The 22,460-nt window shown below is 39.5% G+C and overlaps 3 protein-coding genes across 17 annotated transcripts in view; 1 reads left to right on the forward strand and 2 right to left on the reverse strand.

Moving 5' to 3' along the window:
* si:ch211-117c9.5 overlaps nt 1–22,460 on the forward strand; it is a 64,944-nt gene that overhangs the window by 37,945 nt on the left and 4,539 nt on the right. For 6 of the 13 annotated variants that reach the window (XR_015523135.1, XR_015523137.1, XR_015523138.1 and 3 more), the window contains 3 exons: nt 2,476–2,576; nt 2,664–2,834; nt 6,888–7,377. The exons of 1 other annotated variant lie outside the window; for it this stretch is intronic. Coding sequence is in view for 4 of the 12 variants with exons in the window: in XM_087306520.1 (XP_087162646.1) it covers nt 2,476–2,576; nt 2,664–2,834; nt 6,888–7,019 (404 nt within the window). In the remaining 8 variants the exon portion in view is untranslated. Of the gene's footprint in view, nt 1–1,005; nt 2,298–2,361; nt 2,577–2,663; nt 2,938–4,151; nt 7,378–22,460 lie in introns of those variants that run through there. 6 more of the 13 variants (XR_015523136.1, XM_087306521.1, XR_015523133.1 and 3 more) reach the window with 5 other exon arrangements.
* The window catches only part of trim35-39 (tripartite motif containing 35-39), a 38,871-nt gene continuing 20,294 nt past the window's right edge, over nt 3,884–22,460 (reverse strand). The window contains 1 exon segment of the mRNA NM_001113583.1: nt 3,884–4,151. The gene's annotated coding sequence lies outside the window, so the exon portion shown is untranslated.
* ftr59 (finTRIM family, member 59) lies at nt 8,349–21,328 on the reverse strand. Of its 3 annotated transcripts, none has more exons than XR_015523141.1 (7): nt 17,726–21,328; nt 13,770–13,865; nt 13,453–13,686; nt 13,173–13,323; nt 12,425–12,472; nt 10,681–12,304; nt 8,349–10,337 (listed from the first exon to the last, which is right to left on the reverse strand). XR_015523141.1 is itself a non-coding variant. In XM_087306529.1 (6 exons), the coding sequence occupies exons 1-6, from the start codon at nt 18,296–18,298 to the stop codon at nt 11,784–11,786; spliced, it is 1,623 nt and encodes a 540-aa protein (XP_087162655.1). In that variant the 5' UTR covers nt 18,299–21,328; the 3' UTR covers nt 8,349–11,783. The 3 variants fall into 3 exon arrangements, 1 of the variants encoding a protein (XP_087162655.1); XR_015523140.1 differs by having other exon boundaries at nt 9,418–10,351; nt 10,691–12,304; XM_087306529.1 differs by having other exon boundaries at nt 8,349–12,304.

Genomic DNA, 22,460 nt, shown 5'->3' on the forward strand with positions numbered 1-22,460 from the left:
TTGGTTTTATTTGCATTTGGACGTCTCAACTTTAGCAATATGACATTTTCAGAAGATTAAAAACTCACTGTCTCATGAAATCCACGCTGAATCCACCCTTCTGTTTTTATTTTAAAAAACCCATTCTCAGGATTTGATCCAATCCGTTCTCCAAAATCCTAGTGGATTACTTTTGAAAAACCGGGCCCAGAAAGGTGGATTCAGTGTGGATTTCATGCCCAAAATGTATTGAAAACTTAAAAAATATATAAAATAATACTATATTTTTCTATCATGCAGTATCTTACAAGATATCCTATTTATTCATAAGGTTTTAATTGTATTTTTTCATTCATCAGGTTACAGTGATTAGGTAGGCTTTAACATTATTAGCCTTTCAGTATAGGCCTACAGCAAAGAAGAAAAAGTTTGGCCTCATAAAATAATCCCCCAAACAGCTGTCAAAATTGTACGGAACCCTGGAAGGGACGTAGTGGAGGAGAAAAAAATGGGTGGGAGGAAAATATATATTTCTAAGTTTTTGCGTTCTCTCGCAAAGATGTTTTGCGTTCCCTCGCAAAACTGTTTCTCCATAAACACTTCCTGTTCACTTCACTCACGTTAACCCTCCCGTTTTTGCCAAAATTATCCCGTATTTTACCATTCTATACCACTTTCTTTACATTACTGTGCGTCGATCGTCGCCTTTCACTACCTCTGAACCAGTGAATGCATGTATAAGCGCTGACTGACAGACGCGCTCCGTACAATAAACTGATCCCAGATCAGCGTCTGTACGCGCCATTTAAAGGGACACTTCTGTTATCAAACAAGTGAGTTGGCGGTAATGCACCAAAACGTTGGTTGCCGACTGCCATAAAACAGCAAAGAAAAGAACAAACAAGTGAGTTTATTGTACGAAGCGCGTCTGTCAGTCAGCGCTTATACATGCATTCGCTGGTTCAGAAGTTGCAAAGTGAAAGGCGACGATCGACGCACAGATTTAATGTAAAGTAAGTGGGGTAGAATGGTAAAATACAGGATAATTTCAGCAAAAACGGGAGGGTTTACATGAGTGAAGTGAACAGGAAGTGTTTGTGGAGAAACAGTTTTGCGAGAGAACGCAAAACATCTTTGCGAAATAACGCAAAACTTTGCGAGAGAACACAAAACATCTTTGCGAGGGAACGCAAAACTTTGCGAGAGAACGCAAAAACTTAGAAATATATATTTTCCTCCCACCCATTTTTTTCTTTCACCCATTATTTTTTTTTTCACCCAGCCAATTTTTTTCTCCTCCACTACGTCCCTTCTGGGGTTCCGTAAAATTGACAAAAAACAATCAATTTTATTCTGTCACTAATTAATATATCACAATATAAAATATTTTTGTTTTAAGAATATTTATTAGTGATACATGCAATGATTACAGAATAACCAAAAAATGCAAAGAATGGCAATCACTGATTTTTTTTAAAATCACCTTCAACAAGTGCAAAAAGAGACTGAAAGGGCAGAAGCACAGCTTCGTCTGGCAGAGGAACAACTGACTCTGACCAAACTGCAGCAAACCAAGGCCAGAATTCAAATCTGCCTTCTAAAGGCTACACTCAGACAAGCTGGTCTCTCCACATCAGATGAGGAAGTCTGAAATTATTGTGGAGTTTTTGACATTTAGTCTTTTTTTTACTCAATACATCTACATTTGAAACTTATTATAAATATCCTCAATGTACAGTGTTGTAGGTCTCAGATAATCAGACTGCTGGAAGAGGATGGGGTGGGTTTTTTCTTGTTTTTAGTTTTTTCAAAATGTGTGTGTTTTTATTTCAAATAAAAAATGATTGACCCCACACTGGCTATTCTACTTTACATATTTATAGCTCTAAATTGTGATTTCCTTTCCCGTTTGAGCACTGGTTATCCAGATTTAGTGATCCTTAAAAGTTCCTATACGAATCAGATTGATCCAATCCGACGTTACTTTAAAAAACGGACTCAAAAAGTAAACTGGATTACGTGATCACGGATCGCAAAAAAGGATTACTAAATCCGAATCAATTTTATCAGCATTGAACCTTTTGAAAAACCGGGCCCTGAAGTGTCTCAGCTAGAAAACAAAAACGTTTTCAAACGCCACCAACTGGACATTTATAAAACAGCACCTGGCGTTTTAAAGCTATACATGGCTTAAAATGCTTTGGTGGACATGTGTTAATGTAACATTTATAGCTAGGTATATAGCATATTGTTAGTATTTCCTACGTTCATGAGTTATATTGCAGCCAAGCCTTATAAGGGAGTTCATAACTGACTCAGTTATAATTAAAGATGGTGCTAATGCTAATAGTGTATTAATATACATTTGTGAATCAGGGGGAGAATTGTCAGGAAGGTCTACTTTAATACTAAATTTACTCTTATATTTAAGAAAGTTTCATGAATTAGGCCTTTGTGTTACCGAGTCCTCATCTGCTTCTCTGACTCTGTCTGAAGGTGCTGATCGCTTCATGGATGATGTGGCCTGTATGATTGGCTATCGTCCTCTGCCGTATATGAAGTGGTGCTGGTCCTACATCACGCCGGTAGTGTGTATGGTGAGGTTTCCATAATAATACTCTTAACACGAGGTTTCATATTAAGTAGCCTAAAGGGTTTTACAGGTGTGTTTGTGTGTTCGGCAGGGTGTGTTCTTGTTTCATGTGGTCAACTACAAGAGGTTAGTGTATAATGCGGTGTATGTGTACCCGTGGTGGGGTGAGGCACTGGGCTGGTTTCTCGCTCTCTCATCCATGCTCTGTATTCCTCTCACCGTCCTCTACAAACTGCTGCACTGCAAAGGCTCACTCATGGAGGTAGGACTATCAGTGTGTGTGTGCATTGCTAATTTCCTTGTCACGCAAAAAAACAACAACTTGTGTACATGACACTGAAAACTAAAAACAGAAAACTTAAAGGGTCACGAAACACCAAAACACATTTTTTGAGCTGTTGACAGTAGTATATGAGTCCCACACTGCTAAAAACACTATTAGGACACCTATATTTCACTAAAAAGTGTAAATTGGTTGTTTTTGCGTTATTTCAAGCAAATTCGTACTTCTTGTTTGAAACGAATTTTTGAAGCTGCGTCACGGCCATGACATAATAGCGTTGTATTCCAGCGTGCAGACTGGGCGTCTGTGCCAGAGTGAGTCTTATTACGTCTTACAGTGTGATACATTAATGCATGAGTAAGGCTTGGTTCAAACCAATCAGCGCGCTCTATTGTGCAACTTCATTAATATTCATTTGTGTCACCGTGTTTACACCACAAAGACGCCACGTTGTGTTGGCAAAACAAGCGTGAAGTGTTGCTTTTATAGTTTGCTGCCATTAAGTTTCGTTTTCATTTTCTCTCTGTGAGAGCTTATCTGGATCACGTGTGGATTACAGTGTACGCAACGCTCGACAACAATAACTTACGTGTCTAAGGAGGAACATTGTTTACCTGAGAGCTGTTCTCATCTGCAAACGCTGAGATCTGGATTCGCTTGTAGTATTCTCTCCATATAGACGCGGCTCTAGTTGCTGGTGATTGTTCTGTCTCTACAGATTTGGTAAGTGAGCGACCAGTGCTCTTTGTTTATTCAGTTTGTTCGTATCGAATTAAGTTAACTATTGCACTGAGTGCAGAAATGTTAGCACCGCATTTTGTGACCGGAATAACACACGCGGCTTTCTGACACTACCTGCCGTATGCATCTAGGTTTCCGGGAAATGCGGAGGTTTTTTTTCTCTCATTCGCTGTGCGGTATCAAACATTGCATGAAAAATACACGCTTAGATCAGTTCCTCGAATCAAATATCTCGTTTGTCGCGAGAGGCATGAATGAATTCCCTGAATGAAAGAGCCAAACTGCAGTTAAAGTCCAACATTTAATAATTTGGCAAATAATTTGACTACAGATGTCCATGTAGGTTAAACACCATCACTTTCTCCTGTCTGTGTGGGTGTGTATTTTGACTCTGAAACTCGCGCGTGCACAAATAGACACTCCCACACCACCCCACTTTAGTTCCTCTGACACTCCCCCCTAAACAGAGCTGGACACGCCCACTTTTCTGACTTTTTCCAAAGTAGAGGTGTGAAAACACCCTGCTGAAACGAGGGGGTTTCATGGCCCTTTAAGCGATGTGCTTTTATATAATGTAATCATACCAGGGGTCGCATAAAAATCAAAAGGCTGATGGCTTTTTATTAGCTTTTTTATGTAACTATATATTTTTTCTTCTGTAGGTTAATTCTACTAGTTTAATAAAATGAATTTTGGAAATCCCAAATCGACCCTCATTCATTGTCCTGCAACCCCCACTTTGGTGAACCACTGGTCTTTAAGTCCCCGTTTACACTAATATGTTTTAGTTTTAAAACAGCATTTTAGAATGAAAACGATCCATGTACACACTGACGTTTCACCCAGCCTTTCTGAAAAGATCTCCGTACACACTATCCCACTGAAAACGCACATCACGTGACCACACAGGTCGTCTAAGCCCAAGGCAGTCAGTGGGTGCTTTGAGCACAACTCCGCGGGTGAGAGCAGTGCACGTCGGACTGTTCATTAAGGATCTTCCGCTGGATCTTATCTCACTATAGTTGTTAAATGCGATATCTAATTCATCCCATCTCTATTTCAATCTTTTTAGTCTTTTTAATATACCACTTGTTCTCAGGTAATGTGTTTTGGCTGAGCACCAAGACGCATTAATATATTAATTAATAAGGGTGTCACGATCCTCCAAATCCTCGATTCGATTACATTTTCGATTCTAAAGGCACGATTCGATTCGATTTTCGATTATGAATAATTAATTAATTAATGACCAATGAATTATTTGTAGCCTACCGTTTAAACTACCTGACCTGGATGGTCTTTGTTTTACCCATAAACAAATCATACAGTAAATGAATAAAGGCAAAATACACACATAATTACCACCTGTCAATCACTTTTTCTGCGGGACTCGTGAATAGGCAGTGATCTGTGTCGTTATAATGGCGTCGGTAAAAAAGACGCACAACCAACAGGAACCAGCCAACAGTATCTGAGGTGTTCGCTAAAATGACCAAGTACAAGTGAGTGAAAGATTGAAGCAGTCTACTGATCCTCTGACTGCCTGAACCCGCTGTCTCGAGCCCATGGCTGTCTGTGTGCGTCTGTGTCTGTGTATATGTGTCAGAGGTAGAGAGGAAGGAGGGCTGCTCAGAAATGCTACACGCCACTGTGGATGTCAAATCGTTGTCGTTCTAAAATGCCATTTAAAAACAAAGACAGTGTAAACAGGGCCTGAGTGTGTACTTTTCGCGAGCGGATTTGCAACGGGGCGGGCGGAGGATCGCAATTAGGGTTGTTACAATATACCGGTATGACGGTCTACCACGATTTGAACGTGCACGATTATCATACCATGAACAATTGCATATCAACGGTTTTAACCCTTAAAGACCGAGACAGCCGCCCGCGGCTAAAAATAAGTATTGCTCTTAAATGTTTAATAACTTTTGATCCGCTGATCCGATTCATACAATTCAAAGATTGGCATAAAGAAGAGAATCTCAGCTTTCTGTTTTTTTTGCTGTATCACATAACATTCGCGGACTTTCAGAGGCTCCGGAATCAGTGCGGTTACGTCATCAAAATTTGACAACGCTGATTTGACAAAGAAACGCTCGTCACTGTGTCTCCGGACAAACCAGACATGATACATTGATGCATTATCCCTCCTCCATGCCCAGATTGGTGCAAACTCGCTATATCACAACCAATAAGGATAGGTTTCGCTTTTGTTTGTGGACCAACACTGAGCTTTTTGAACAACACGGAATGAGAGATAAAACGCAAAAAAAAAAGTTTTGCATGAAATAATTCTCATACTAAGTACTTTTGCATGCACAGCAGCACAGAAACATGACAAAACAGTGACACAGCAAAGACGAACTGCTGCTCTCGCTGTTTTCAAAAGACGCAAATGAAGGTGCAGCTGTTTGTCTGCATTGCAGACAACCATATCCAAATCCATATCCACAGACAACCATATCCATGCTGGCACATAAAACCTAAGGATGTTCCATATTGAATCTAGTTTCGTTATGTAACTATTTATAGGATAGTAAATATTTATATCTATTTTTTACTGAGGATTTGCACCATGTTTATTTGGACTTTATTTGGACTTTGACACATTATTTATTATTTTCTTATTTTTTTATTTGTTCTTTGTAAGCGGTGTTGTTTATAGTAACTAAAATATATATTATTTGGAAAAAGTCAAATTTGCTTCACTGTTCTATTATTTTGTAACATTTGTAACATACCGTATACCGCGAAACCGTCAAACCGTGGTATTGTTTTAGACGATTATCATACCATAAAAAAAAATTCATACCGTTACAACCCTAATCGCAATGCCGGTGTTGTCTATCGGACGAACCGTACGTAATACGTACATAGCAGAGCTTGCAAAACTGTGTTTTTTTTTTGTCGACAACACAAACGTTGTCAACATAACTCACTGGAAATCCAAAATGCTTACACACAAGTTCTGTCGACGGGTCTTCTGCTTCTGCAGTTTAACAAGCACTTCAACAAGCCTGTTTTTTCCCGCTTGGCAAGCCAAGCTGACGTGACATGGGGGCGTGGCAGCATCGACGATTCTATTTTTTGATTCGATAATCGAAATTGAGCATAAATTTCGATCGATTTCGATTAAAAGTCAAAATCGTGACACCCCTATTAATTAATGTAACCACGTACACCGATGCAGCTTATTTGACTGATTGCTTGCCTTTATGTACTCTATTGTATAAACTTATTGTTTGTTATACTTTTATAAAAGTGATTGTCTCTTTCTCTCCGTTCACTCAGCGCTGGCAGCATTTGACCACACCGATCTGGGGCCGCCATCACCTTGAGTTCCTACCACCGGAGAATGAAGCCAGACTTCTAGCAAAAGCTGAAGAAAATAAAAGCACGCTCTTATATGAAAGTGTCATTTGAAATCATTAGCAAATGATCACTGCCCTGCACTTACACTGAAATGTTTACTCTGTTATGAGCAAGTCAAATTCATACAGCCATATGCCATTAACATACACAGTGTTATTCACTACAGCACTTCATCCACACCAGTCCCACGGTAATAATGCTGATTCTGTCCAAGCGCTCCTCTTTCAGTGTGATTATACATCAGGCGCACGAGATGATCATGTGTGCTTGTGTTTGACTGTCGGTGATCTGTCTAGTGTGATGATGCTCTTCAGTATTATGTGTTTGTGTTTGTTACCTTGCACTGGGATCTTACAGCAGTGTTGTGGAGCAGAGGCTGCATTAAATAAAAACCATTTTCACACTAAAATGATGTCTCGTGCATTTTTTGTGCCTTGTGCATGTTTTAAACCATTTTCACTCCTCTGTCTAATTTGAAGTGATCATAACAGGAGTAGTGATGGGATGTTCGAATCATTTTTCTGACTCGGATCTTTGAGTCTCGTTCATCGAGATGAACGAATCTTTTTCCGAGTCATTTCGTTCATTTGGTTCAATTTGCCAAAATATTATTAAAATGTTACGAATTGCTTCCAAACACATCTACAACCAGCCCAAAAGGTTGATCACACGACAAATAAGTCATAAATTAAATGCTAAAAGAAGGAGAAAATAATAGTTCAATGTTTACCTGCTCTTTTGTCTATGAAGGTATTGTTGACTCTTTGCTCAGCTCACCTCTTCATGTCTTCAAATGTCACTGGTTCGTTCACGTTACACTGACAGTCACATATAATCTTAAATAATGTATACAGTCTGCGCCGATAGGAGCCATAATAATTAGTTCACCTTTCGAGTCCTCTGGTTCTTCATCACGTGACAGAATTGGCTCGAGGGATGAACAGATCAATTCTCTTTCCGGCTCTAAATGCATATGATTGGCCCGTTAGGAACGAATGGCTCAAACCCGATAGGAGACTCAAGAGATGAACGGATCAATTCTTTTTCCGGCTCTAAACGCATATGGTTGGCTTCTGCCTTTCCGCAATGAACGACTCAAAAGACTTGAAATGAACGATACCACCTACACAAATGTGCTCACACGAGGATGAATGAATCAATCCCTGAGAGGACTCGTAGTTCCCGAGTCATATTGAAGAGTCGTTCAAAATGAACAGATATTTTTAACCTTTGCAACCAGTAAAACAGTAAAAACAACTTACAATTATTAATACCAAGTGAGTTTATTTACTTTATATATATATATATATATATATATATATATATATATATATATATATATATATATATATATATATATAAAAGAAGGATTTAAAGTCCTCTTATTTGGCACATCTTTATGTGTGATCATTTTGATTGAATCAAATTTACAACATCAGACCAAACGTGTCTTAACGGATAAAATAAACAAATGCATACATAAATGTGAAAAATGTGCGCATTAACATGTAAATAATGAAAAATTTCAATCAAATATATATTGTCATTTTAATAAATCCCTAAGTGATCCTTTCAACAGAAGGTTAGGCTAAAATATTCATAAGAATATATATATATATATATATATATATATATATATATGTGTGTGTGTGTGAAACTATAATAAAAACTAAATGCAAAATAATACAGATCTTGCTTCTTACTCAACAGGAGTTACAAATATGCACTGATCTCACTGTCTATGGGCTCTATTTTGACGGCAAAGTGCAAATCGCAGGGTGCAAACACTTTTAGGGCTTTCTCCCATTCCCTTTAAGAGTCAGTTGCGTCGCGCCATGGTGCATTTGCTATTAACATGACGTAAAGTAAGTGTAAGTGGAAAAACTGAGCATTTCCCTAGCAAGAAAACAGTTAAACAGTTAAACAGAGCATCTGCAGCGCGAGAATGAGAGATAAATGATCTACTTTCACTTTCACTCAGGTGGATAGGGAAACCTTGTACACACAGACCTCCATTAGCCTATAAATAGCCTATAAATAATTAATTTGTTTGTTAAGCGCAAATATTAGTTTCAAAACTATTTCTAAATTCAGTTCTAATTTCCAGCAAACAAATAAATGAACAATAATAATGAAGTGTGTTCAAAAAACTGAGTTATATCCTAAAACACATGCTGAACCCCATATGGTCTAAAACCTGACAGGTGGGCAAATCTAAGCTTGTTTTTAATAAACAAATATAAATATGGATATAATAAATAATACTGCTAATAATGATAACATTATACAAAAGCAAATTGTTATGAATGAAGTGAAAAAGCCTCCCGAGATGAAGAAGACATAAAGGCAGTGGTTTTTATATTTGTGTAGGCCAGAAAATATGTTATGTAATATTTTAATCCTTTATATTTATATCCAATATATATCCTTAATATATTTGTTCTTTTTCCTATGTAAAGATATTTGCGTATTGCTCTACATCTTGTGTGTATTAAGCAGTGTGTAAGCGAGGCGCACAACTAACTCGCTCTGAGCTGGACAATAGACCGGCTTTGTTCTGGTCTATTGAAAAATCTATTAAAGTTTCTCAAAATAGCAACGTGCCAGAAATGCACCTTAACACTCCTCCCTGTTTAGACCACAACACCTATGGCCACACATATGAGCGCAATTGCATTTGCTTTTTAAACAGCGTGGCACACAACATCAAAACGACTCCTGTGCCAAGCTAAAACAAGCAAACAATAATTGCGTCGTGCATTGCGCCGGGTGTATGATAGGGCCCTATATGTTCAGTAAAAGTTAAGCTGTAAAGCATGGGTGCCAAAACTCTGACCCAGAGGGCTGGGTGTCCTGCAAAATTTAGTTCCAACCTTAATCAGGTACACTTGGGCTAGCTAATCAAGCTCTTAAGCCAAGTTCACACTGGACTTTTTGCCCCATAGGCTTCCATTCATACACACGCGAATGCGTCAGACTGGTGTTCTGTCGATTTGTCCTGCCTTGTCAGATTGTCCGTCCTCCCATTCAAAAAAAATAGGTAGCACATTATTATGACGCAATATGCTACCCATCAGATTTTGCTACAAGTGTACATTTTAATGTGGAGCAGTGTGATATGAAGTTGTAATAATATATAATACCCTAACCTACCTAATCCCTAACCCCAACCTCAGAACTATTCAAATACACTGTTGGTCGGATAAAATGTCAGGACACCAGAAAGTCAGGGTGCTTTAACACCAGTGAATCAATTCATTTGTTCTGAAACAGGGATTACAATTGTTACATTGTTGCTCTTTGTTCTTGGTGCGGTTCACTTTCACACAGCAAAGTTTCTACCTTGCTGAAAAATCCAGATTAAACCAGCTTAGGCTGGTTGGCTGGTTTTAGCTGGTCGATCAAGCTGGTTTTAGAGGGGTTTTGGCTGGTTTTCAGCCTGGTTTCCAGCCATTTCCAGCCTGGTCTTAGCTGGTCAGGCTGGGAGATGACCAGCTAAAACCAGCTTGACCAGCCTAGCCAAGCTGGAAGTCCAGCCAAAACCAGCTATATCCAGTTTAAACCAGGCTGATCAAGCTGGTTTTAGCTGGATTTGGCTGGTAATTTTCCAGCCTGACCAGCTAAGACCAGGCTGGAAATGGCTGGAAACCAGCCTGGAAATGGCCAAAATCCCTCTAAAACCAGCCTGATCGACCAGCTAAAACCAGCAAACCAGCCTAGGCTGGTTTAAGCTGGATTTTTCAGCAGGGTAAACAGACCAAAAGAGTTAAAACAAGTCACATGTGAGTAAACTCTCCTCACGTTGGTCAGTTTCACGGTTTATTTTGCAGAGTCCCACTCAGCTGTCAGGTCGATGGTGGTGGTTTAATGGTGTTTGACAGGGTACGCGCAATGTGTCTGAAGAGCGAGGAGGGATGCGGTGGGGAGGGGTGAGAAGGGTGCGCAACATATTTGAGGACTGGGAGAAGATGCGCGATGTCTGGGAGATTATCACTCGTTTGTGGGCATCCGGGAGTCTCTGTGCATTTGCGGGAGACTAACGAATCTTCCGGGAGACTTGGGATGTCTAGAATGACCTCCCGCCCTGCTCATAATTCTCTCTTCATTTAGCCGTATGCCTATTACACATCCATAATAAACTGTGATATAACCGCTCTCGGATCATATCGCTTTCTCACTACAATCGATCCGCTCCAGAGTTTGTTTCAATCGAGTCGAGACCACCTCATTCAAGCGATCTCGGAGCGATTGTTTTGGCGCGGATCCGAGTGCGATTGGTGCTTTTACATATGCAAACGATCTGTGCTAACAGGGCTAACGTGACAGCTTCCGAAACAAAAGTCTATGTATGAAAACACCCTCAAGCTTGTGCGACAGTTTGCTGCACTGCAAAGTTAAGCTTGGTGAACTCTGACCTGCGAAATTCCACATCATGTGACTGCATGAGAGCAGCTGAATGTTAAAACATGACCTCTCTGGACAGAAATTTAAAATATAGACCAATCGCTCGCTTTTTTAAATGTCTAATATTCTTGTTTAATCCCGCCCCTTTTTGTAGCGCCGTACAACTGAAATTTGCAATGCTCAAACTCTATTGTGACTGCCGCATTGCCAGACTTTCTAGAAACATCCTTGCACGTGTGTTAAGGCAAGTTGGAGCTAAAATTTGCAGGACACTGGCCCTCCAGGGCCGAGTTTGGACACCCCTGCTGTAAAGTTCAACTGGATTGCTAATATAATGAAGATAAAACATATTCTGTTTAACCATGCAGATCAAAGAAATCTGGGTAGAATCCCTCTATAATCTATTCTGGTTCATGAACACAGTTCCACAGATGATCCAATATGAACAAAAAATCCAGGACAGACTGGCTCGGTGAATGTGGTCTGGACTGTGTGGATGAGGCTCATTGTGTCAGAGACGCTGTAGAAGGACAGAACTCCTGCACTGTGATCCACATACACTCCTATTCTACTGCTGATGGACTTTAAAGAGAGATCACACTCTATGTTATTGTGTATGAATGAGTATCTGGAAGGACAACAGATCAGGGCCCAGGACTGATCATTATGTCCGAATCCACACTCATAACCTTCACTATTCCGGCTGATGCTTTTATATGACACTGATATATACACACATCCACTCCACTCAACCTCCCAGTAACAGCGTTTGGACACACTCTCTCTACACAACACCTGCCACAGGTAATCAAATCTGTCTGGATGATCAGGGTACAGCTGGAACTTGTTATTGCGAGTAACCACTCTGTTGTTCTCAGATAGATGGAGGTAATTATTCACTGTGTTCGGATCCAGAGTGAACGGCTGAGAATCTGATAGAGACAAAACAGCGGAATCAGGACTTATAAATCAGTTGTTGTTTTATTGTAGACAAACTCTTCATTCTCCTACTACCTGAAGAAAATGTTATGTTTATTTTCTCAGTAACTTACATTGCAAGAAGTTTTTCCTGGTGTTGTTGATAGTGCTGGCGAGTTTGACTGTGGAAACCAACAGACATGAACAGTGTTAATGTCAGTCAGAAAACAAAATACTTTTCAAATATGATGTTGTACAAAACAACCGGCAGCTAGCCCTCTGCAACTCTCACATGGTCGCCACTACAGCTAAGCAGGGCTGCGCCCAACCAGTACCTGGATGGGAGACCACATGATAAAGCTAGGTTGCTGCCGGAAGTGGTGTTAGTGAGGCCAGCAGGGGGTGCTAAACCTGTGGTCTGTGTGGGTTCTAACGCCCCAGTATAGTGACGGGGACTCTATACTGCTCAGTGAGCGCCGTCTTTCGGATGAGATGTTAAACTAGGGTCCCGACTCTATGTTGTCATTAAAAATCCCAGGATGTCCTTTAAAAAAAAAAAAAAAAAGAGTATAACCCCGGCATCCTGGCCAAATCTGCCCACTGGCCTTTATCCATCAAGGCCTCCTAACCCTCCCCATATCAAAAATTGGCTTCATCACTCGGTCTTGCGCAAAATGGCTGCCGTCACATCATCCAAGTGGATGGTGCACACTGGTGGTGGATGAAGAGACCTCCCCTCCCCGCATTATGTAAAGCGCTTTGAGTGCCCAGAAAAGCGCAATATAAATGTAAGGATTTATTATTATTATTATTATTATTATTATTATTATTATTATAACAGATGACTAATTTCTGAGAGCAGATGCATCTCTAGGACTTCACCTCTGTCGGAGATCTTCTGGATCTCCTTTTTGCAGAAATTCTCCAGTGTGACTTTCAGCCGATGGCCAGATTCTCTTAGGTCATCAAACAATAATATAGAACTGAGAGAGGCATCTGTAGTTTTAGAAGGAACTGAGAGAGACCGGAAACTCTACAGAAAACAGAAATCAAACACATCACCTCTAAACTTCACAGAATAACCAGTTGCTGACAGAAAGGCAGTCGACCGCTTATACTGCGCTCATGAACTGTCAGGGCAGAGATGCTAGATCTCTGTTACCTGAAGGAAATGCATGTCATCCTGTGTCTGTGAAAGCTGCTCCAGCTCAGCATCTCTCCTCCTCAGATCATTAATCTCCTGCTGCAGTTGTTTCATGAATTCTTCAGCTTCACTCACTGCAGTCTTTCGCTGATCTCTGATCATCTGCGTGAGCTTAGACAATTGCCTCGCAATGGAGCGGATGATCTCATTAAAGATCCTCTTAGTTTCCTCCACTTCTGTCTGTGCAGAGAGCTGGTAAACACATTACAATCACACAACCTGTGAGACACAGTGAGCTTCAGTGAGACTCAAACTCTTTTCTTCTCCAGACTGACCTTCTGAGAATCCACAGCCGCTCTCAGCCGCTGAATATCTTTCTCTCTCTGCAGGACTCTCTGCTGGAGCTTCATCTGCATCTCCTTCAGCTCTTTCTGGAGGACAAACCAAAATCAGCAAACAACTGTCACCAAACCAGTATGTAAAGATTATCAGCGTTGTGCAAGTTACTTCCAAACTGTAATACATTACAGTCTCAGAATTAAAATATGTTACATGACTCTTATATTACTTTTTAATTACTTTCAACAAAATAACTACAGAATTAGAAGTTAACATTCTCAAATAACTAAATGTACTGCAGAGCATTTTACATCTAGTAGAAAGTGATATGATGTAGGATAATGACTCTCTGTGACCTATCCAGACTACTAACAATATAGTGTATAATTGGCAACGGGAAGTCTCAAGACAATGCAAGAAAGGATGACAGCCAGAATCACAAATGATCTAAGTCTGTTAAAAGTATAATAGAGGTAAAGTGATTATCTGGCAATATCTGTGAACAGCTTGGGTATAATCATATTAGACACAACAGACCTATATGTAAAGGCCAATGCCATGACAAGATGCGGATGTTTTTTTTTTCTCTTTTCTTGTTGTTTCCATTATTTGATTCACTTTAAATTCAAGTGGTTCACAACACAAAGCTGTCATGCACAAAGTGAACATGATGATACGAACATTACAACATCAAAACCATTGTATGTTATATATAAACAAACTGTTAAAATTTTAGCTAAAAGGCCAAGGAGCTATCATCATTGCAACTGTATTGCACAACAAAAATTACTAACATTTGACAGTTTCTTATTTTATGCTGATGTGTGTTTAATGTATAAAATATTTCATGATCTTGCACCACCACCCCTCAAACAATGTGTGATCGTCGGCAAGGACAATATAAGACAGACTAGATCATCTGTTAGAGGTGATTGTTCAGTTAAACTTAAGAGAACTGCTTTTGGACAATCAGTTTTTTTCAGTTAAAGCAGCAGAAAGATTGAATAAAATACCAGTGTATATCAGAGAGAGCAGCACTTTTAATAATTTTAAAACTGTTCTTAAAATTTGGCTAAAACAAAATCAAATATGCAGCCACTGATTTGATTTCATTTTTTTGACAATGATGTATTGTATTTATTGTACTGTAAGTGTATATTGTATTTGTTATAACTGTTAAATTTGTTACTTCCTGCCCAGGGACTACAGATGTAAATTAGCTTTATAGCTAACTCTGGCACAACATGTCATGTTGTACATTGTCCCTGTATAAATAAATACAATAAATAAATAAATAAAATGAACAGCTTTCTCAGTATAAAGTGCAAAAACAGAGGACCAACATCTCAACCTCAGTCATTTCAGGCCATAGAAATGATCATATAGGCTAAACATTGCTTAAAAAAGAAAACTGATCAATCAGAGATGTATATGCCTCTAAAAAGACTAAATTAATCCACTGACCGAGAGAAACTTAACTTCTGCTGATTTGCCTAATCACTCTTATCTTTATATTTCAATATATAAAGCATATCAACATTCTTGGGAATTCTCTGGAGAGCATGAAAAGACGGAGGAAACACAAGGCACAAATTGTGAGCCGCATCATCTGACGGAGCGAGAGCAGATCATTGAAAAATGATCAATTTGGCCCAAATGATGGAGGACAAATGTGGGCCACAGTTGGCAAAATTCTGGCATAATCCTTTAAGGGTAATCTGTGTTTAAACCTAAATTGGCTCACACGTGTAAGTGCAAATGTTGCCCAGTTATCTTAAGACATGTGGGCAAATATTCGGCATAGTAAGCTATGGCTAATGTGGATTTGAGCCTATAGTGACCCTGAGAAGATATGACAAATGTGGCCCAGTTTTCCTGAAACTAATGGGGGCCACTTTTGGCAAATATTTTGCACAGTAAGCTCTGGCTATTGCGGCTGTGAGCCTAACCTGGCCCAGAGAAAAATATGGCAAATGTGGCCCAGTTATTTTAAAACATACAGTATGTGGGCCACTTTTGGCAAATATTCAGCACAGTAAGCTATGGCTAATGTGGATTTGAGCCTATAGTGGCCCAGAGAAGATATGGCAAATGTGGCTTAGTTATCCTAAAACAAATGTGGGCCGCTTTTGGCAAATATTTGGCACAGTTAGCTCTGGCTAATGTGGCTGTGAGCCTAAAGCGGCCCAGATAAGATATGGCAAATGTGGGCCAGGTTATCTTAAAACATATGTGGACCACATAGACTAAAGTCACCATCATGGAGAAAAGTGTTTGCTTTAGTTGGGCTCATAGCCCTGAACCTCTTAAAATAATTTTTCTTTTGGGCTGCTGTAACTTTTAAGTAACTTTGCTTGAAAAGTTTGTTTATTACAGCAAACAAGCCAAGTAAAAAACAAAACAAAACAATAAAATTAAGTGAGGCAAAACCTATGATGAAATAATGTAATTCAATGATGTTAACCAATGTTTAATCCATTATTAGAAGTAACGTTATAACATGCTTGCACATGTCACAGAGTTATGAAGGTTTATAAGCTAAAAAAAAATCTATGGTTCATCTTCCGCTCACAGAGACATCAATAATCAATAAGCATATGAACCTCAACAAAAGTGACAATTAACAAAATGAACAAAACTCACAAACATCACAAGCAGGATATTTAAACTGACAAAATCAACAACTTTTATATAAACAGCAGAATCAACAGCAAATAATGAAAACATGAGCATTAATAAGCTATAGAATGTATTCACTGCAATGCATGCTGGGATTATTGTACTTTGCCACACCCAGCAAGTATAAGGTGTAGGCCAGATCTGGGCCAGAATAAAAGCAAACTGTGGCCCAGAATAGGGTCAGTTCTGGTTCATCTGGTTGGATTAAGGCTGATATGTGGTATTGCTTTGGCTTAATTGTGGCCCAGATCTGGCAAATAGGAGCGGACCGCCCAAGAGCCATTTTCCATGCTGTATGTGTGCCGGATTTGAGCAACATGAATTTTGCTAGCTGGGCTGCTTTCAGTTTTTCCAGTCATTGTCAAACGCAGAAGTAGCAGTGCTGTTTTATCATATTAAATGAATTTTACGGTTCTCTTATAATGCTGCCCAATGTAGTCTTATACTGTACATCATGCAACATATTAAAGCGTTTTTGGTGTCAAAGATGTCTACTTAGTCATGTTTAACAACTACTGTCCTGTCAGACTCGATAGCCTTGTCATGCAGAATTCAGTGTTGGGCAGTAACGTCGCTACAAGTAGTGACGCTACAAGCTTAACTACATTTCTCAGAAGCGTGGCGGTAGCGTCGCTACTTTCTAAATCAAATAACTTTTCAGTACCATAACAATTATTTTAGTAAAAAAAATAGACAATAAGTCTTACATAGGTTTATGTAAATGAAAGACTAAATGAACCAGTTGTTTTTAGGCTTATATGCTACCTATGAATGCTTTTTCAGCCAATTGTACTGTATTCATTTTCATTCATTCATTTTCTTGTCGGCTTAATCCCTTTATTAATCCGGGGTCGCCACAGTGGAACGAACCGCCAACTTATCCAGCATGTTTTTATGCAGCGGATACCCTTCCAGCCGCAACCCATCTCAGGGAAACATCCACACTCATTCACACACACACTACGGACAAATTTAGCCTACACAATTTACCTGAACCGCATGTCTTTGGACTGTGGGGGAAACCAGAGCACTCGGAGGAAACCCACACAAACGCTGGGAGAACATGCAAACTCCAAACAGAACTCCACCTAGCAACCTTCTTGCTGTGAGGCGACAGCACTACCTACTGCACCACTGCATCACCGTATTCGTTTTCAGTGTACAGATTAAAATAATCAGACTTCTCCCACAAAATACAAACTGTTCAAAACTGATTTTGAATGACACGATAATGGTTTGCAGTTTTGAACAAACTATTCTTCTCAGTCCATACCTGTTTCACTGTCCTCTGTGCTGCGTATGACACAGCTGTGTGTTTTTTTTGTTTATAATCCTTACACAGTTCACAGATGCTCTGCTGGTCAGTGTCATGGTACATTTCAAGCTCTTTCTCATGTTTCCGGCAGATCATGTCCTGCAGTCGTTTAGTGGCGTCAATCATTTTGTGTGGCTTACGAGAGTGAAACTCCTCATGTCGCTCAAAATGAGTTTGACAGTAAGATTCCTGACACACCAGACAGGATTTGATGGCTTTGTGTTTTGGTTTAGTACAGACATCACACTGCACATCTCCAACTCCAGCATAAACGTCAGCAGAAGGTTCAGTCTTCTTCAGTTTCTCCACTATTTCAGCCAGAATGGTGTTTTTAGCTAAAGCAGGTCTCGGACTGAAGGTTTCTCTGCACTGAGGGCAGCTGTGGACTCTCTTCTCATCGTCTTGATCCCAGCAGCCTGTAATGCAGCTCTTACAGTAACTGTGTCCACAGGGAATGGTCACCGGGTCCTTCAAGAGATCCAGACACACTAAACACATGAATTCATCTTGAAAAACTCGAGCTTCTGCCATTTTACTGCGAGAATTCAAAGACGCAATCACTGCAGCACAATCAAGCTTCAGTTTTCCTTTTCCAGAAGTCCGGCCCTAAAACAGCTTCCTGCCTTTGTGTTTGAGTCCTGTGTAAAATACTTTCACTTTCAAATTCCTGCAGTGTTCATGCACCACCTTTAAATAAAAGCTGAGTATTTGTCATTTCTAGTTTCAAGCTGAGGTAAAAAAAAAAGGACACAGATTCACTACTTTTTTAGAACTACTAAAATCACTCCTAAATACTATTCAAGTAAAAATACAAATGTTTCATACCGCTTTAAAAAACTTGCTAACTTCCTTAAGGCTTTCCCCTTAGAGGAAATCCTGCTGCCATTTAAAGTGCCTTGCAGATAATCCATGTCCAGTTTTTAATACCCTTCACTCGCTAAATTTCTTCCATCTCATTTCCTCATATGTCATTGATTATTTACATTTACATCTAGTCATTTAGCAGACGTTTTTATCCAAAGCGACTTAAAAATGAGGACAAGGAAGCAATTTACACAACTATAAGAGCAACAATGAATAAGTGCAGTAGGCAAGTTTCAGGTGTGTAAAATGTAAGAAGCAGAACATTAGTAATTTTTAATTTTTTTTTGTAATACAGTTAGCGGTAGAACCAGAGAGGCAATTGCAGATTAGGAAAGGAAGTGGAGACTAAATAGTTCAGTCGTTTCTTGAAAACAGCGAGTGACTCTGCCGTTCTGATGCAGTTAGGGAGTTCATTCCACCAACTGGGCAGATTGAATGCGAGAGTTCGGGAAAGTGTTTTCTTCCCTCTTTGGGATGGAACCACGAGGAGACGTTCATTCACAGAACGCAAGTTTCTGGAGGGCACATAAATCTGCAGAAGTGAGAGCAGATAAGAAGGAGCAAAGCCAGAAGTCGCTTTGTAAGCAAACATCAGAGCTTTGAATTTGATGCGAGCAGCAACTGGCAGCCAGTGCAAACGGATGAGCAGCGGAGTGACATGTGCTCTTTTAGGGTCATTAAAGACCACTCGTGCTGCTGATTTCTGAAGCAGCTGAAGAGGTTTGATAGAGTTAGCTGGAAGCCTGGTTATGTTACTACTGGCCTAACATCTAAATCGGATTTCAAGAGTTCACACTTAGCTGATGATCTATCAAAAGCTTGATTGGCATGCTGTGCCGGGAGAGAGCCATGAGCTCAAGGGAGCCGGAGGCTTCCTCCTGTTGGCAGAGCGAAAGGGAAGCTTGAGCTCGGTGGATCTCAGAACTCCCCAACTGCGGTAGCTAAGGGAACACGTGAGAAAAGGGGCTAGACAAGTACTTGTTTGTAATGCATGATGTATATCTTTGGATGGTGGGAGGAAACCGGAGAACCCGGGGAAAACCCACTCTGACACGTGGAGAATAAACAAACTCCTCACAGAAACGCCTACCGGCCTGGCAGGGCCAGGGCCGGCAGTGTTCTTGCTGTGGGGATCACAGTGCTAACCACTGGGCTGCCGTGCCGCCGGATTAATAGTAAATGAGGAGAATTGGGGAGGAAGGGGGGGGGGTTTCTTCCAAAGGAAGATAAAGTGGACTGAAAACTGTGGTTATTTATAGTAGCTTAGGGCTCATATGATTGGAAGATAATGATTAGGTAATACGACCGGCCGTGATAAATCATAAACACTCTAGAAATTAGTTTATAAATAAACCTCACAAAAAATGGAATGCCTTAAACCTTTGAGCACTTGAGAACTACACTATTGTGACATCACAATCTCATTCTGGCACATATAGGTGCAGGGGTGGACAGATAAAGCCGACTCACTCCCTCTGTCAAAATTGAGAGATCTAGGAATGCAGCCTTAGTGAAGTGGTTGAGGGAAATTTACATGGACAGACCCTTGACTCCTTGATTATGATTATAGGGAGGATTCTGCTTTATTTGTTCACTCTCTGAGATGTTTCAGATGTTCCATTAGTAGTAGAGACTTTTGAAAAAGTAATCAAACATATACAATTGAGACAACAAGACAAAAAAGATTATTTTTTAACTTTAAGTGCAGCCGGTATTATTTTCAGAGTTCTTTTGTTTTCATTCATATGCGTATATGCTTGTGTTTCCTTCTGGATGAGTTTGGGTGATTTCCTATTTGCTTAGTTTCTCTGTTTGTTTGTATATACTGCTTGTTTTGTTTAGTGTACAGGGATTCTCTCTTCATGCCTCGCTTAAGTGATCTAAGATGATTTGGCAGATCCTGGATCTGTTAATCTTGATAACTGATCTCTAGCTAATTTGGTTTTTCAAACAGGTTCATGAATCAGATTAAAATGCCTGGATGAACTGATCTGAGATCGGTGCGTGTGTTGTGAAGGCCAGATCTATTAATCCTCGTAATCATCATCTGCAATGCAACGATTGGCTGACGGCACAGCAGCGTAATGACATCATCTGATTAATATTCAAACATCCATGTAAGCTAAATTACATAAAATTTATAGTAAACGGTTTGTTAAATAAGATACGCAATAACTTTTCATCTTTGTTGTGGGCTTCAGCCTTTACACTTTAATATGTCAAGAGTAGTTGGCAATTTATTTAATTTTACAGTTAGAGCAAATTTTCTTTGTTATAGTAGCCATAGTAGTATTTTTGTAGCAGGTTCCTTAATCGGTGTAAAGAATAACTGGATGTTTACAAAAGCATTTTGATATTGGTAAAGGCATCTGCAACTTTTGTGAAGCTTCAAATCAACTGTCAAAACATGATTATGACTGCATAAATGTATCAATGCTTTTTAAAAAAAGTCACATATTGTGCATGTCTATTATCATACACAAAGGCCCAGTTTCACAAACAGGGCTTAGATTAAGCCAGGACTAGGCCTTGGTTAAATTAGGCTATTTAAGACACATTTATAAAAATGGCATTAGAAAAATATTACTGGTGTGTTTTTTATCTTGGCAAGCCTTAAACCTTGTTTGTGAAACCGCGGGAAATTGTACTAAAGCAATCTAAAAATTTCATATCAATAAACTTTCTCTTCAAACCACCAAGTGCAAAAAAAAAAAAAAAAAAAAAAAAAAAAATATATATATATATATATATATATATATATATATATATATATATATATATGAGCAATATCACACGAGTAGCAGTGCGATATGGCTGTATATCGGCACTGGTGGGAGGCGTGCGATGCCCCCACCAGTGCCGATACACAGCCATATCGCACTGCTACGAGTGTGATATTGCGTTTATTCAACAGTTTGACGGCATAATTGTGTATATAAAAACAAAATCAAACACGGAGAGTTTCAAAAACCCTTTTGTATGTGGAACTACTTTCTTCCACATTGGATTTAAATCATAAGCTGACAGTTAAAACAGTTGAGCAAGCATCTTTTAAACTTTAGATCTGTAGTGTCTGCTTTTTGCTGGCTGTATGTGGGCGGAGTAATACACAAAGGGTAAAGAGGCTGTAGGAGATCTGATATTGCAGAATATCGCACGGCAATCAGCCAATCAGATTTGAAAACCAGACAGAACTGTTGTATAAATATACATATATAAAATATCATATATATAATTTAATGTGTTGGAATATGTGTCGCGAACTGAAGAGTTGGGGGGGGGGTTGTGGTGCGAAGAAAAATGAAGAAAGGAAATCCCAGAGCTCCCTGATCTCTATAGTCAACAACAGTTCTGACTGAAATGTTAAATTAAGTTTAAAAATCCCCCCCCCCCCAAAAAAACATATTCAAAAAACAACATTTGTATTCTGTGGTTCAATCGGAATAATCTGAAGCTCAGAGAATATGTTTGTACTGATAATAACGCTTTTATCCAAAAGTTTCTTCTTGTTAGTGTCAGTATATTGTGCACATTCTAAATGCGCGCACAAGACACGCGAGATTGTCAAAACTTCCATCTAACACTGTCTTTCCAGTTATGAAACACAAAAATACAATAATATTTAAGCATTTGGTGCAGTGGTTAGCACTGTCGTTCTGCCCGTGTTGGCGTGGGTTTCCTCCGGGTGCTCCAGTTTCCCCCACAGTCCAAAGACATGCGCTATAGGTGAATTGAATAAGTTAAATTGGCCGTAGCGCATGTGTGTGAACGCGAGGATGTATGGGTGTTTCCTAGTGCTGGGTTGCAGCTGGAAGAGATTTTCTGCGTA

The sequence above is a fragment of the Danio rerio genome, chromosome 23, assembly GCF_052040795.2.
Source record: "Danio rerio strain M-AB ecotype USA chromosome 23, GRCz13ab, whole genome shotgun sequence".
NCBI lineage: Eukaryota > Metazoa > Chordata > Actinopteri > Cypriniformes > Danionidae > Danio > Danio rerio.

Excerpts from the sequence above, each read along its gene's own strand:
- ftr59 (XM_087306529.1), bottom strand. The coding sequence starts at position 18,298 with ATGGCAGAAGCTCGAGTTTTTCAAGATGAATTCATGTGTTTAGTGTGT. Across the intron at positions 13,324-13,452 it reads ATGACATGCATTTCCTTCAG|AGTTTCCGGTCTCTCTCAGT; the intron begins GTAACAGAGATC and ends TGTTTTCTGTAG. Across the intron at positions 12,473-13,172 it reads CCAGAAGATCTCCGACAGAG|TCAAACTCGCCAGCACTATC; the intron begins GTGAAGTCCTAG and ends TGGTTTCCACAG.